This window comes from Falco peregrinus, chromosome 9 (genome assembly GCF_023634155.1).
Source record: "Falco peregrinus isolate bFalPer1 chromosome 9, bFalPer1.pri, whole genome shotgun sequence".
Classification (NCBI taxonomy): Eukaryota; Metazoa; Chordata; class Aves; order Falconiformes; family Falconidae; genus Falco; species Falco peregrinus.
This window is the reverse complement of record NC_073729.1, coordinates 16,965,040-16,980,142: the sequence shown is the minus strand read 5'-3', so window position 1 is coordinate 16,980,142 and position 15,103 is coordinate 16,965,040. Positions and strand designations below refer to the sequence as shown.

The 15,103-nt window shown below is 40.2% G+C and overlaps 1 protein-coding gene across 3 annotated transcripts in view; it reads left to right on the top strand.

The window, feature by feature from the left end:
• Positions 1-912: 912 nt before the first annotated feature.
• Positions 913-15,103, top strand: part of PRMT3 (protein arginine methyltransferase 3) — a 64,005-nt gene continuing 49,814 nt past the window's right edge. For all 3 annotated transcript variants that reach the window (XR_008748751.1, XM_055813909.1, XM_055813910.1), the window contains exons 1-8: positions 913-1,001; positions 1,118-1,244; positions 1,954-2,036; positions 3,343-3,392; positions 4,691-4,793; positions 6,696-6,849; positions 10,138-10,279; positions 13,342-13,407. Coding sequence is in view for 2 of the 3 variants with exons in the window: in XM_055813909.1 (XP_055669884.1) it covers positions 947-1,001; positions 1,118-1,244; positions 1,954-2,036; positions 3,343-3,392; positions 4,691-4,793; positions 6,696-6,849; positions 10,138-10,279; positions 13,342-13,407 (780 nt within the window). In the remaining variant the exon portion in view is untranslated. The remainder of the gene's footprint in view (positions 1,002-1,117; positions 1,245-1,953; positions 2,037-3,342; positions 3,393-4,690; positions 4,794-6,695; positions 6,850-10,137; positions 10,280-13,341; positions 13,408-15,103) is intronic.

The following is a 15,103-nucleotide window of genomic DNA, read 5'->3' as shown; positions in this document are numbered from 1 at the left end:
TTGGTTATAAGACACTGCACGAATACGGTATTTAGCCATCTGATTCAGGCCAGCGCTTGCAGGATGGACAGCAGGCCTCTGTTCTCGCAGTTACGTAAGGTAGTCAGGTTCAAGGCAAAACAGCTGTTTCAGTAGTTTCGGAAATATTTGTAGTAGCACAAATGTGAATGTATCTGTACTTTGAGGGTACAAATTGGAAAAATTCTGGCTCTTACATTTTTTCCATCTCATCCTACTTAGGATCACCTTGCGAATCTGTGGAAAGGCACTGTTTGGTTCTGCAGAGATGGGGCCTTCTGTCAGGCACAAAATGAAGAGAACGAGGGAGATTTGATAACCCATCTAGAATGGCAACCAATACCTTTTTCAGATGATGACCCTCAAGCTTAGTTTTTCTACATATTTTTTGTTTAAAACCATTTCTTAACCTCTGCATCCAAATGAGGCCCTCCGTTACAAAAGGCCGTGGCTAAACTTTTGTTTAAAAGCTGATATGCATGTGTCGTTTCTTTTAACTCCCCCACTGCAACCACGCTATTTGGAAGGAAGAGACACCCGGCTGTCTGGCCAGCCACCTGTCGAGCACTCAAATTATGATTTTGAGCTCCGAAGAGAAATAATCTCTTATATTTTCGGCTGGCGGAGGGTGTGACCCTTTTAACCATTCCCCTGGTTTTCGCTTCTGTGAGGCTAGCAGGGCACCGAATGAACAGCGGAGGCCGCCTCGGCGAGGGGCCGGCGGGTGGCAGCGGGGCCGGCGGGGACACTGCGAGCTCGCCGTGCCCCTCAGCGCAGCCCCCACAAGATGGCGCCGCCTCAGCCCCTCACAGCGGTGTGAACGATTACGTGCCGCCGCTGGCGGGAACCGCCAGGGCGCGCGCTAACGCCCTCGGGCCCGCCCCTGCGCGTTGATGTAGTGGGCGGGGCGGGCACCCGGAAGCGGCGCATGTGGGGCGGCGGCGGGGCCATGGGCTCTCGGGCGGCCGGCGCGGCTTCTGCAGGTGGGTACCGGGGCGGCTGCCGCCTCCTCCTCTTTCTCCCTTCCCCTGTCTCTCTTCCCCCACCCACCCACCCAGCTGCGCTGGTCAGTAACGGTCCCCTGCTGTGGCCTCCACAGGGCCCGGCGGGCCGCCCGCCGAGGAGGAGATGCCCGAGCTGTCCGACGGCGAGGGGGCCTGGGAGGAGGAGGAGGAGGAGGAAGGTGCTGCCGAGGGCCTGCAGACCCGCTGCCTCTTCTGTGACAGGTAGGGCGGCGGGGGCAGCCCCTCTGCCGCGGTGTGCTGGCCCTGGCCCTGCGCTCCCCGCCCGATGCGGGGCCCTCCCGGGGCACGGTCCCACCCGCGCAGCCCCGCGGGGAAGGGGGGCGGGGCCCGGGCCGGGCCTGCGGGAGGGGCCGCCGCGGGGAGGCAGTAACGCGTGGTGTGCAACAGCGCTCTCCAGCCTGGTCTGGTGCAGGGCCTCTAGAGCCAAAGAGGTCTGTTACATCCAGACTAAAGGAGGGAGTAAAGCAGAAAGCAGATAATCCTCCTCTCCTCGCCCTGAAGCTCCTCTCGAGTTCTCTGTCATCTTCTCCCATCGTTAGTAACTTGCTGTGAATTTTTATTTTCATGCAGCAGGTGTAGCTGGCCAGCTCCCCTCCTATATGTGTGGCCTGTAGATTTCAGGTTTAATGCTGTCGTTGCTTTCAAAGAGTTCATGAAAGTTAACCTCGTTTGTAGTTTTTTCCATCAAAATTTCTGTTTGTTACCTGTTGCTACAAAACAGTTTGCAAACAAGGTAGCAGCTTCTGTGTGAGGCATGAGAGTAAACAGGTGCCCGTTGGCGCTTTCTTAAAGGTAAAAATGATATGTTCTGAACGTGTTGCTTACTGGGCTGGAAAAGAGCATGTAAAATGCTTAAGAGTGTTATGGCTTCTAAACACGTTAATGCTGTGTATTTAATTGTTACTTACAGGCTCTTTAGTTCTGCCGAATGCGTGTTCTCTCACTGCAAAACAGAGCATCAGTTCAGTATTTGTGATGTGGTCAAGAAACATGGTAAGTTTTTTTCACAACTTGCCACTTCCATTTGCGTATCGGCATTTTGTTTAAAAAAAATTGTGAAGATCAGCTTGTTTCTGATTTCCTGGTTGTAGTTGAAGATTCCAAGATTAAAAAAGATAAGCTATTGTAGAAAAACACTTATGTGTTATCTTTACATTGACCGTTTCCCATGTGCTTTATGTACTGGTAAAGCGCTTGACTAGTAACAAAAGTAAGTTTGATCTCTGCTGGCTTGTGCTGAGTCCCCACTGCCTATTTGATCAACCTGAGCCAGCCTACTGCAGGCTGGAGTAAGAGCTACTTACCTGATCAGTTGGGAACTCCTGTCTGACTAGTTGTAGCGTTGCGTCAGTAGCTTAGCAGAGACCAAGAGGTCAAGTAACTGGGCTATACGGCTGGTGTCCTTTAAACGGCTGTTGGTAGTCTGGCTTTTTTACCCTCAGGTGATCATAGGAAGACATACCCTACAGTGTCTGTTTCCTTCTTTCCAAGTGGAGCTTAAGGTTGGCTTTCACTTGAAGCTGTCGTATATTTAGGTCAAGGTGGTGACTGAAGAAAGGTACATATAGGAGGATGTATGTGAAGTGGGAGGGGGCTTTGAAAGACTAAGGTAAGTACTGAACTGCTGAGCCTGAAATCCATATCTTATAGCACATAGAAGAAAACTGGAAAGCAGGTGAATGGAAACAGTGTTGGAGAACTGCTATTTTAAGAGTGCGCGCTAAAAAGGAGAGAGAGAGAAGAGGATGGGAATTATGTGAGGCATTTAAAAATCTGTATGTAAAATTGTAAGATTTGCTCTGGTTTCTGTCTAAAATCCAATGGAAGACATTTTGAGTCACCGTTCTTGAGGAGGCTACATAATTATATTTAAACTACTGTTACTGCCGAGCAAGGTGGCAGTTCTAGACCCATATTGGTGTGTATTCTTGATGAGTAGGGTAAGTTTAAAATTTAGTAAGTAGAAAGCTAAAAATATGAATAAAGGAGCACAGCAGCCTAAAACATCAGCAAGTCCTGGTGTAGTTACTTGCCAGATGAATTAAATCCTTGTTCATAACCACGCTGGCATGTGTTCCATTCTTAATCTGTGGCAAATGTGTTTGTCCTGAGGATGAGAATTTCCTAGTTGAATCCTAAGAAGAGAAATGTGCATGGCAAACTCAAGATAGGAAGACTGCACTAGATAATGATGTACACTCCAAGGAGAAGCTTCCCAGCTGAACAAGTAATTAGTATTCAAGTAATTTTAAAATGTGTGTGGTTTGCTGTAACGCAGGCACTCTCTCTTTCTTTTCAGGACTTGATTTTTATGGATACATTAAACTAATAAACTTTATTAGATTAAAGGTAGGTGTGCCACGTTGCTTTTACGATCAGTGTTTGGAGAATAAGAAATCAAGATGCTGTGCTTCCAATTTGCCCGTTTTTAGTAACTATATGAAATCTTGATTTCTTATTTCTAGAAATAAAATACATGGGAATTGAAATAGCTGTTGATTGGTTTATTTAAATGTGAAGTTGTTTTCATTTTAAATGTATTTAATTAACATGAGTTATATTGTTTCCAGAAGAGGATGTTTAGACTTGCAAAAAGCCTGTGCTATGTAGTATCATGTTGTTCTGTTGACTCTGCTGTCTTACTCCAGCAATGGGTTCACTTCTTGATAACTGAAGTTTCTCAGTCCTTGCCAGCGTGTTGGTATAAAAGACTCTTTACTGGGGATGTGAGCTGGCCAGACCCCTACTGCGCTGTTAATAAGGTCTACACCTGCTCCCTTAGGTCACAGAACCTAAAATTAATCTCGGCTAAAATGACACCAGATTGTAGAAAGCTGATGGGAACCTACAGTTGTTAGACCTAGACATATTTTTTATATTATGTGACTTTGAAATAATGTTCTTTGGTTGTTCAGGTTTAGACTTAATATCATCTCACCTAATTAATAATTTTTTACTTAAATTTTCAAATCCTGAATCCTCAAATAGATAGGGCATCACTAGCTATGCAAAGTAAATGCAGAAATAGAAAAACTGAAGTCCACAACATGACCTCTCCTTTCCTGACAAAGTATTTACTGGCTGGATGCAAACTGGAAAGAATATAGCATTCTTGACATTTGCCTCTACAGCGCTGTTTGTGTAAAAATACTTAGCATGATTCGTGTCTTGGTTTTGTTGATTAGCCCTGTTGTAAGCTATGAGTCTGATAGTTAAGCATCTGGCTAAACTTAGTTCCTAATAGCAGTGTAATCCTAAAAGTGTTTTTCAATGTCTGTCTTATCTGCTGTGCTTTGCTGCTTGTACTGAATTCCTTGATCCTGTAGCTCCCTGGGCTTTGGGACCCAGACGAGCTCACAGGCATAGTTTGATGCTGTTCTCTGGTCACCGTGGTTGCAGCGTCAGTACGCTAAGAAGGGTACTTGCTGTCAGAGCCAGGACGGAAGCCAGAAGCTCATTTCTTCACTGTTCTTGCTAGTTAAGAAAAGTAGTAGGCTTTTTCACCCTTTGCTACAAAACTTCTTTGATGCTACCCTGTTTATTTCAATAGGTGGAAGAACAGATCTTTGCCTTATTTTCTTGAATGAAAACGAAAGGCTGGTGTTCTTAAAGAAGCGTAGCTTACACGCTCTTCCCATTCTGTCTAGAAACCAACAGGAGCATATTTGAGTTCTCTCAGCAGCCCGCTGCCTTGGGAAGGAGAGGAATATTTGAAACCGGAGTTAGAAGATGATCTCCTGCTTCAGTTTGGTAAATAAATAAATACATTTCAGTATGACTGTGCAGAATTCTGGGTTGAATGTCATATTGACAGAGTTTGTCATATGAAGCATCATCACTATTATTCAGTTGGCTTACATACGTGAGAAGGTCCACATGCTAGCTGAAATAATGACACAAAGTCATGCTCTGAAATTTTTACTCTGGGTTGGTTTTTCATGACTGAAATTTCCATAGCCCTGTCTTGTTGTCTGCATTAACTTGTTGTAGATACGGTGTTCACAGCAGAGATGCTGTATGTAGTAATGAAGCAGGTTGAAGAGGCACTCCACCTAAGCCTCATTAGAAGATTTATGCAGCTTTTAAATGTAGGTATTTAAAATCAGATGCATTCATTTAAAAATGTATACTATAATGTCCTGGTTTTAGCTGGGACAGAGTTGGCTTTCTTCTTGGTAGCTGGTGCAGTGCCGTGTTTTGGATTTGGTGTGAGGATGATTTTGGTAACATACTGATGGAACTAGCCAAAGGGATATTCCATACCAGAAAATGTCATGCTGAGTTTATAAACAGGGGGGAGTTGGCTGGGGCCTGCCGATTGCTGCTCAGGGACTGGCTGGGCATCAGTCACCAGGGGGTGAGCAATTGTATTGTGCGTAACTTAATTTTATTTTTTCGCTTCTCTTTGGATTTTATTCCTCTCCTTCCCTCTCCTTTTCATTATTATTATTTTATTTTTTCATATTATTTATTTTATTAAATTGTTCTTATCTCAGCACTTGAGTTTTACCTATTTTTCCTGATTATTCTCCCTGTCCCGAGCAGCTGTGTAGTACTTGCTTGCCGGCAGGGGTTAAACCACGATGTATAAGTAAGGAGCAAGTTATCTGCCATGTTGAAAATAATCTTGGTCTTTTATACAGGTTCTATTTTGGACCAACCTGGTGTAACATGCTGCATGTGCATAGAATTCTGCTTCTACAGTGGTTCTAAGTGAGCCCTGCTGCATGATAGCAGAAATAAAATGGTAGAGGACATTGGTTGGTTAGTTGAGGAATTTCACTGTATCAGCTCCTGCCTAATGTGTGCTTTTTGCCCAAGCTATAGGCTTTTGAGATGCTTTGAGGCACCATCACAGTTGCTGAAGTGTTATGGGGGTGATCTGAACCTCTGAAATCTTAAGTATCTGTGCTTTGTTTCAGTACCATGGGCCAAATAGTCTTCCACGATTAAAAGGAGTAGATATATGTTTTTTAAATGAAGTCTTTTACCCAGTAAGCTGTCAGTAACTTCTTATTATAGCCAAAACCACAGTAGCACCCTTTTTTTTTAATCTGCTGACATACATTGAAATCACCAGTTGGATTGAGCAAGAGATGAATGGGAAATAGTGCTGAGTCTGAGATTTGGTAGTTAAAAAGCAATGTTTCATCTAGATTTACTCTACTCATGCTCTTGTGACTTTTGTGTGTTCAAAAGCTTTATAAAACCCTGAAGAATTAGTTTAAAAATTAAGAGTTAGTCTAATTATTTAAAAAAATGTTAAATTTCTATACTGTCTTGCTTTCTACCATCAGCATTATTTTTGGCCTCAGAATAACATAACTGGAAAAGTAGAGTATAGGACTGTAATTAACTTAATGACAGTCTAAACATAATGTTTTATTGATAATCAAACACTGGTATTTAAAGAAGCCTGATTGCTTTGCTTTGTTAATTTATAGCTTGCTTCTAGCATACTTGCTTTTACTGAGTGGTGTTGGATTCTGCAGTTAGTCATCAAATTCAGTGATGCTACTTGTGAAACAGACTTGTACAAATCATCCAAACACAGAAGTGGCAACACTGAAGCCACCATATGTTTATGAGCTGCTTTGAAGCAGTATGTGACTGGTAGGTTTGTGGTTTTTTTTTTCCTCCCCATTTCATCAGATATAGAAGACCTTTGTGAACCTGCAAACATTTTGCCTTGTAATGGTATAAATGATAGCACAATGCTCCTTGAACAATTAAAACGTGCAGAACACAGAGCAAGACTTGCAGAAGCAGCCTTGGCTAGAGCACACGATGATCTTCAAAAAATGAAGTAAGTGTTTAAACTGAAGTTTTGGGGTTTTTTATTTGATGTGTTCTAGGTGAGGTGAGATGTTGATGTTTAAAGACCAATACGAATTCAAAGGAGAGGTAGAACATAACTATGGAAGGAAACTCATGACTTGTGTTGGGACTGCAGGTTTGACTTTTATCTTGTAGATGATTAGTAAATGTCTTGTAGCTGATTAATAGAAACTGCACAAATTGAAAGAGCAAAGTATGCTTAAGGAATACTAAATAAGCACATGGCCTGGAAACATGTATTCTGCTTCAGACCACTCTTTGTTTTTCAGACACTTTTTTCTACTAGTCCTTTTAGATATGAATTTAAACATTGAAGACGTACACAATGGAGAAGAGAGAGGTGTTGACATTAAATACAGGACTTTAAATGTGTTCAGAGATGCCTGCAAACAGTGGTTGTTAGTGGCAGATCAACTTACAGTTTGCAGAAACCCTCAATGAAATTAATAAAACAACTTCTCAGTCTGAAGTGCGGGTTCTGTTAGTTAGGTTATTCAGTGCATCACAATCAGGAATCAGGACATCCCCATAGCTGTACATGCTACTTATAAATCTTGAAGTCTTCAAAATAGGGATTGATGATGCTGGATAAAATGGGAACATAAACTTCTCATCTGGGCCACACAGGATGAAATCTTGTACAAACGTGTCATGTCAAGATCACACTGATCGGGCATCAAGTAACTGAAACTGTGTTTAAGTGAATTGCAAAAAATTGCGTTCTTTTGTGGAAATGTAAAGCAGCAAAAACCTTGTTTTGTGCAACAGATTTGAGGGCTCATTCTATGTTTTGAGAGTACATACTTTATGTTAGTAGTAACTAAGTGTACCAAAATAAATTCATGCATTCCAGTCCTATTGGCTGTGAACAACTACGCATGTCAAAACCAAACAGTTTTGTCTTCAGTTGGATTTAGCTTACTGCAAATTGTACTTTATAGTGGACAGCACTTTTCTGATATGTGTACATTATGCATTAGTTCATCATAGATAATAAGAAAGAAAGAGTTTTGTGACCCTACTTGGAAAACTTGGGTTTTTTTCCTGTGTGTTGTCTTGTCTTATTCTTATGCTTATTTTCATTTAAAAGAAAGATCTTTTCAGGTCATCAGTAGTAATTTCTTTTCAGCTCTCTAAACTTCAATCAGGCTTGTATAGATTTCTTTTTGAGGTTAGTATATCAAATTGTCTGCTGTTGTAAAAGGGAGCCTTTAATTTTTCTTCATCAGTGCAGGCTTTTCAATTCAGCAGGGATTGGCTGGCAGCAAAAATAGCCAGATACAGACCTGATGAAGTAGCACAGTTTTAAATTATGGACAGATGAACCAGTTGCATTGTAGTAGTCTACATGCTGTATGTAATCATAGCGATACTGATCTGTGCTGGAGGTTACTCCACTGAAAGAGACCATCTATAGATGTTTTATTTCAGGTAAACCTCTGTGAAATAAAGATAGCTTGGAAGTCTGATGTGGGGCAAGAATGTTGTACAGGACCTTAATCTGTGGTAACCTGTTTTGTTTTCTGTCATGGAAATAGGTTTGTACTGGTATTTATCAGCTGACTTCAGCTTCTGGAGTCAAAAAGCTAGATCCAGGAGGTTTCTCATGCTATACCCATCTGCAGAGCCTTCTTGGGAGACTAAGGAACTGTAACTTACTTGAGTTACAACGTGGTTGCATTATGCAGGTCCTGATCTCTAAGATGTGGAAAAAATATTTTAGGTTTTTTAATGACTACCTGTTCAGGATCAGTCATGCAGCACCCTAGAGGTTGTTGCCTCCTGAGCCTGGGAATAATAGTGTGAGGATACTCACTAGCTGAATATGAAATAATTTTTGCAGAAACATTTTTCCAAGTTTGCTAGACTGAGTAGACTTGTAGAATTATGAGAATTGGAAGGGGTACAAAGCAAAGGCAGGTAGTTGGAGGCCTAGATTTAAGAGCATGGCTTGTACATCCTGAATTTTTTAATCTCCCCTGGTTAGAGGTTATGGCTTTTGGTTTTACTTAACATCTCTAGAGTTTGTTTGGTACTTGTGCTGCACTCATAGACTGGGGGAACTACTGCTTGAATCCTTTTTAACTGATTTTACATTTAAAATTGGGTTTAAATGTTACAGAAGGCTCATTATACTTAATTGTATCTATTTCATGTAAGTTTTAATATAATTTTGATACTTATCTAAAGGTAAGGAAAATGCAAACTGCTGTGGTCAAAAGCAATATTAAAAATAAGATTCAGACTTATTGACTAACTTACAATATGAATTGACAGACTAATGTTGACAAACTTCTAATACGAATTCCTTTACCGCCTTCTCCTCCCCATCCAAACTAGTTAAGCAGAGGTGTGTTTGAGGTGTCAGAACTGAAATAGTATTTTTGGTTTTGTTGTTCTATAAGGATAGTATTGGTGATGAGATGTTACCGATGGCTTCTATAATTAGGTTCCTATTTAAGAAAGTATGGCGGCCCCTGAAGGTCAGCTTTGGCTGTCTTGGAGCTATCTAGGATGCAAGTGGTGTTGACGTTGCGCTGTAGACCATGGAGAAATACTGTCTCGTTGAAGCATGTATGCTTTTTCATTTCATTATGGCTATAGTATGAGCTGTTTGCTTGCCAACTTTTAATTGCGTTTTCATGATAAACCCCTTGATTTGTGTAGTTTGTCATCAAAACAGCTTTGAAAAACGAGAAGTGAACATGCGTACTAGGAATGCAAGGCCGTGGAGGTGGAAAAATAAGCACCATGAAATTCAAGGAATTGAAATTTAGCTCTGGTTTGTTTCCACCCAAACGCCTCCGCTGCAAAGCGCTGTCTTGTACCTTCCGCTAGTCACGCAGAATGGTGCGGTTTGTTAGTCTTAGGCTGTTTGTTGTGCTCGGTGCATCACGCAGCCTAAACCACGTGTTGTTTTGACCGCTGCGGTACTAGCTTTTGTACGAGCAAGTGCAACATTAGTAACTCCTCCTTGAAACGAGAAACCCAGTCCAAATGTTGCACTGCCGGTATTTGCTGGCTGAAGGCAGACAGTAGGTATTGCAGGAGGGTGAGGGAAGGAGAACGGCAGTGCAGCAGCCGGGAGGAGCCGGCAGAGGGAAGATGTGCACGCTTAAATCCAGCCCCATTGTTGTCCGAGCCCCCGTGCAGGCTGGATTCCTCACCCCTTCAAGCCCCTTCTCCCCCCCTCCCCCCGCCTCTTTTTCACGGTCCCATAAACATGTCTCAAGGGCATATTTCAAATTGATTACAGACAATTTGCACAGGATTTTGTGATGAACGCAGATGTCAGGAGCAGCTCGTCATCCAGCGCCATTGCAGACCTTCAGGAGGATGAGGATGGTGTTTACTTCGGCTCCTATGGGCATTATGGGATACACGAAGAGATGCTAAAGGTTAGAAAGTCAACTGCATCTTAGTAGGACTAAAGAGGAGAGATGGAATGAAATGGGCTGTGTGCCCATAAATATACTGCAGAGCAGCTGCATTTTTAACCCTTTCTGTACACGATAGTTTTTTCTTAGGTGTTGGTTTGAGAGATCTTTTTTTCAGTTGTGTTTCCTTTGTATAAATTCTGTTTACAGGAAGCATTAGGAACATAAAATCATTTAATCTACAGATATGCTTGAAGATATATTACAGTATCTGTACCCCAACCTTACTTTGCCAAAAGCAGCTTTTCCCTGGGTGCTTAAGAGAAAGGATAAAACATGGTCCAGACAGTGAATATTTTTCTTGAGTTTATATTTTCCATAGGCAAACACATTTCTCAAATATTGTGGTTTCCTATTGCACTAGGTAAACAGAAGTTGTTGATATTTGTGTACAGTGCAGCGTGTTGATAACGTGACATTGAACAGCTGGAAAAATTGTATGCTCCTTTTATATCATGAGATAAAAAATAAATGCTTAAAACTCTTCAAAGGCAAACCTGTGTGTGCCCTTTTAACTTAAAAAAAAGCCAACAAAACAAAAAAAAACCCCACCACAAAACCTTAGAGCTTATAATTGACATGTAAATCAAAATTGCTTAATGCTTCCTTTTGGAGAAAGTGTCATAGTTGTGACAGTCAGAAAAGAGAGTTTTATCATTTTAAGGCATAAATAAATAAAATTCCTGCCTAATATGGAGATAGAATATGGAGTTCTGAAGTGACTTTATCCATAGAGGTAGAATTTATGCTTTGTAAATAATCTAGTCGCCCCAATGTAGAAATATGCATGAATCTGTTTTAAGAGTAGTTATAAGCATGAGGTCAGTTTGAAGAGGAAGGATTTTAAAGAAGCACAGAGATGTCTGCAGCAGTACGTTTTCCAAAATGTGTAATCTAGAGAAATATAATTTAAGTCCTGAAGATAAATAAAAATTATAAAAGTTTGGTTTTGCGGTTGTATAAAGGTGTCATTTGAGATGCTATAGGATGAAAAAACCTTTCAGTTTCCTAGTAAAGCTTATAATAATTCTGCATCTCTGAACAAGGAGATTGGTAGAGAAGAATATTTTATTGTTTTCAGGGGTTGTTTGTCAGAATGCTTTTAAGAAGCCTTTTAATGTTCCAAACATACGAAAACAATTGCTTTTTATCATGTGTGCATTGAGTTTTTTCCTATATGCTAGGTATTCACTTTTTTTAATTACATTGGAATTTTTAAGGAAGCAGTCTTGCTGTCTGATTTTTAAGTCTGTTTCTGACAGTTTTGAAACCTTTTTTTCTTTATGCCTGGTAGTGGTACAGTAAAGTTTCAATTTGATTTTCTTTTGCTGCAAACACTTGAGAGGGTGAACGGTATTGTTACTTTACACTGGCCGAATGGCTCGTGTTTCCCTTGCTCTATTTTTATTGTTCAAGAATTTCTTGACTATCAACCTCATAAGTTTCCTTACCATTTTATTTAAAAACAAAACAAAAAAAGCATTACATTGAAATGGCTAGTGAGAGAATGGCTAGAGATGCCTGAAGTGAGCAACGGTGCCTTACTCGAGCAGCAGTGCATATAGTAGTGACAGCAGCTAGAATTGTATTGATTAAGTTGGGGCAGTGCTGAGGCAGTATGAGTGGGCAGGATGAAAGCTTTGCAGCTGACTGCTTTCTCGATTGATGCTGAATATTCCAAATCTTTTATTTTTTAAAAAACTTTTTTTGGTTGTTTCAGCAAATCCTGTTACATACTGCAATAGAGGTGAAGTACTAAAAATAGTTGTTCTGAATATAGCATCATAGTAAGCCAGTATGTTTTTAAAGGATCCTCAATTTTTTAATTCATTTAAGTTATGTGTACTTTTAAAGCACAGTTATCAGAAGTTATCCCTAAATATTTCTTTGGAGTCACTGTGTGTGATAATTCTACTAAACTTGAAACTGAATTTCAGAATTTTCCAGCCTCAAAATAATTTGTCCCCAGAATTTTTATGAACATATCCTTTGTTCTCAGTCTCTGGGTTTGGTCGTCTTTTTTATAATAACAAAGACTTTGTTATTTCTCACTAGAGAAAATTTCTTTAGTGTCTGTATTGTTTCTAAAAATTCTTACCTGCCATAGTAGAAAATCAGTAACTAAATATAAGCAGTTGGATTTTATACTATACAGTATTATTTATAGACTTGTCTCTACTAGATAAAAATGGCTTAAAATTTTTATTTTACTTTGCTTTAACACTTGAATTGCATTTGGTTGTATTTGGAATTGCTGTTGCAATTCCAAAACATATACTTGACTCTCAATTTGTGTACCTCCTGATGCATATTAAAATAATAGATGCTTTAATAGATTACCTTGCTGGTAGATTGAGCTATATTGCTTGCTTTCATATACTAAGATGCTATAAATGTTTAGTTAAACACCTGAAAACATTCCAGCTTCTCAGGTTGTGTTGTATTACAGTTAAGTTTGTTTATTATAGCAGACTTTCATAGAATAGGCTGTACAGCTTCAATTACTAGCTTGTTATCAGGTTAGCAAATTTGCAGTTGGTTTAGAAATAGGAAAAGTTAATTTGATCCATAACTTTTTTTGAAGGAATCTGTGTGTCACAGGAGTGTCAGAGAATGAGATGATACAAAACATTCTGAGCTCGTGACTCGAATTTTTACCATGGTATAGAAGGTTGCTATGTAGAGCTGATGCCCTGTTGCCGCTCTATTACTGCTGTTCCTGGAAAGTGGTGATAGAGGTATTAAGAACTTTGAAACATCCAAAATCAAGTGCAGCAGATCAGGGAACTGTAAGCTGCTTTCTTATTTTTGCTTCAGAGGTTTTAACTGGCTTCACTTGCAAAGACAATAAATTCTGAAAGAATATTGTACAGGAAGTGTTGTGATTGCAGAGCCCTTCTAAGTGCAGTAGCCACAAAAATACCTTTAGGCCAAGTTAAAAAGCAATTTTTTGAGCATTTTTGAACAGTATGCTTTACCTAAGTAGAAAAAGTGAATGCTTTTTTTTATTCTTTAAATAATAGGATAAAGTGCGTACCGAAAGCTATCGTGACTTCATCTATCAAAACCCACATATCTTCAAGGACAAGGTAGGTAAAACAGCTCAGAAAATACAATAATTTCTGTGCTTTATTTTTTTTCTCAGGTGGTAGAAATCCTTCAGGTTGGCTGCTTTGTAGCTTTGGTAACAGAGTATCACATTGACAAGATTTGATTTAAGGTACTCCGGCTTTATTAGGTGCTAGAGTGCTATTCAACTGCTGGAGGGTGTGAAGTGCTGATAACAGCAGTGCTGATGGCTATTGTCATTGTTCTGTGTGCCATGTCGGGATGCTCATTAATTATGTTGGTGGGGATGAGCCTTGCTTGTCCAGTATATGAAGTGGAATCTATCTTAGAGGGCCTTATTACCAGAATTTAAGTGGATTTTAATTTGTGCCCGATACAGTAAAAACATCCTAGAAACACTGTGTGATTGGAACTGGGGAAGAATTCATATGCAACTGATCTTTACTGAATTAATGTTTCGTCTCTCCAGACGAGGCGGTTATTATTATTAAGGGACTTCGAACCAGGAATGAGTGTTTCACTTGTGGCGAGGGGAGATGGCACTGACGTTTCTTTATGATCTTACTATGGTTATGACCCCTGCACAGTTATGATGCTCTACTTGTCTTCTGTATTTCTGCTGGCTATTTCTGATGAGTTTGTTGTTTTGAGTTATGCTGTGCAGCCTTCTGTGCTGGGTTAGCTTTCCTCTGCTTAGTGTTTACTGTTCTTAAGCTGTGTATGGAGATTTTTTAAGGTGAAATCAGGATGGAAGGCAATCGATGTTGATTTTTTTTATTTGGTTTTGATTGAGACTTTGCTAGTAAGAGGTAGTAGAAGGCTTCAGAATGGTTGTGGAAGTAATTAAAGTGCACCCATCTGCTAACTCTTCAGCTGGAAATTTTGCTAGATATGGTGCATGGTCCTTGCATGTCTTGTCTTGGTTTTCTGTTGGTGACTACAGCAGAAAAGATACTAAGAAAAGAGCTTTCTTCTTTTTTTTGCTTTAATCCATGTCATAAGCCTGTTTCTACTGAACACTTCTAAGCTCTTGAATTATGAGAGAACAAGCAAGTGTTGTAGAAACATAATGCTGCCAGGTACTTAAAAGATGAAGGTGACTGCATAGGTGGGTGGCACATCCAACAAAGCAGAAAGATCAATAAAGGAAAAAACTTCTGTAGGAGAAATTTATAGTCTCACAGCTGCCCCTAAAATTGATAACTGCTGGTTTTTGCAGGGCAGGGCCGTTCTCAAGTTATGTAGAATGACTGTCCTAGTGGAACAGTAACTTTTTTCAGCATTTTTTGTACTTCCCCTCTGCTGTATGGGTATACTGGTAATATTCAAAACAAAACATGGATGAACTGTTACAGACAGTGTTGCTTCAGCCCCAACTGTAGATGCATTTGCTGAGGAAACAGAAGATGTGTGTGCTTACTCTCTATTATTTCACATGAAAGCATTCCACTTCTAAAGAAAAGCTTGTCTATTATTGCAACATCTACAAAGTGGTTTCTGAACTTGGTGTTATTACAGCAGTGTCTTGATCAAGATTACCTCAAATTCATAGTGTATTCAAGCCTGTCATAGTGTGTTGAAGTTCAGTGGAAGGGAAGATTCTCAATTGCTTTGACATCCCATCTCACCTGCTTCCATCCAGGTTACTAACTTCTTAACTTAACCACCACTTAACTTCCTGTGTCTGACAAAATGTTGATGTAGCTTTCACTTGGC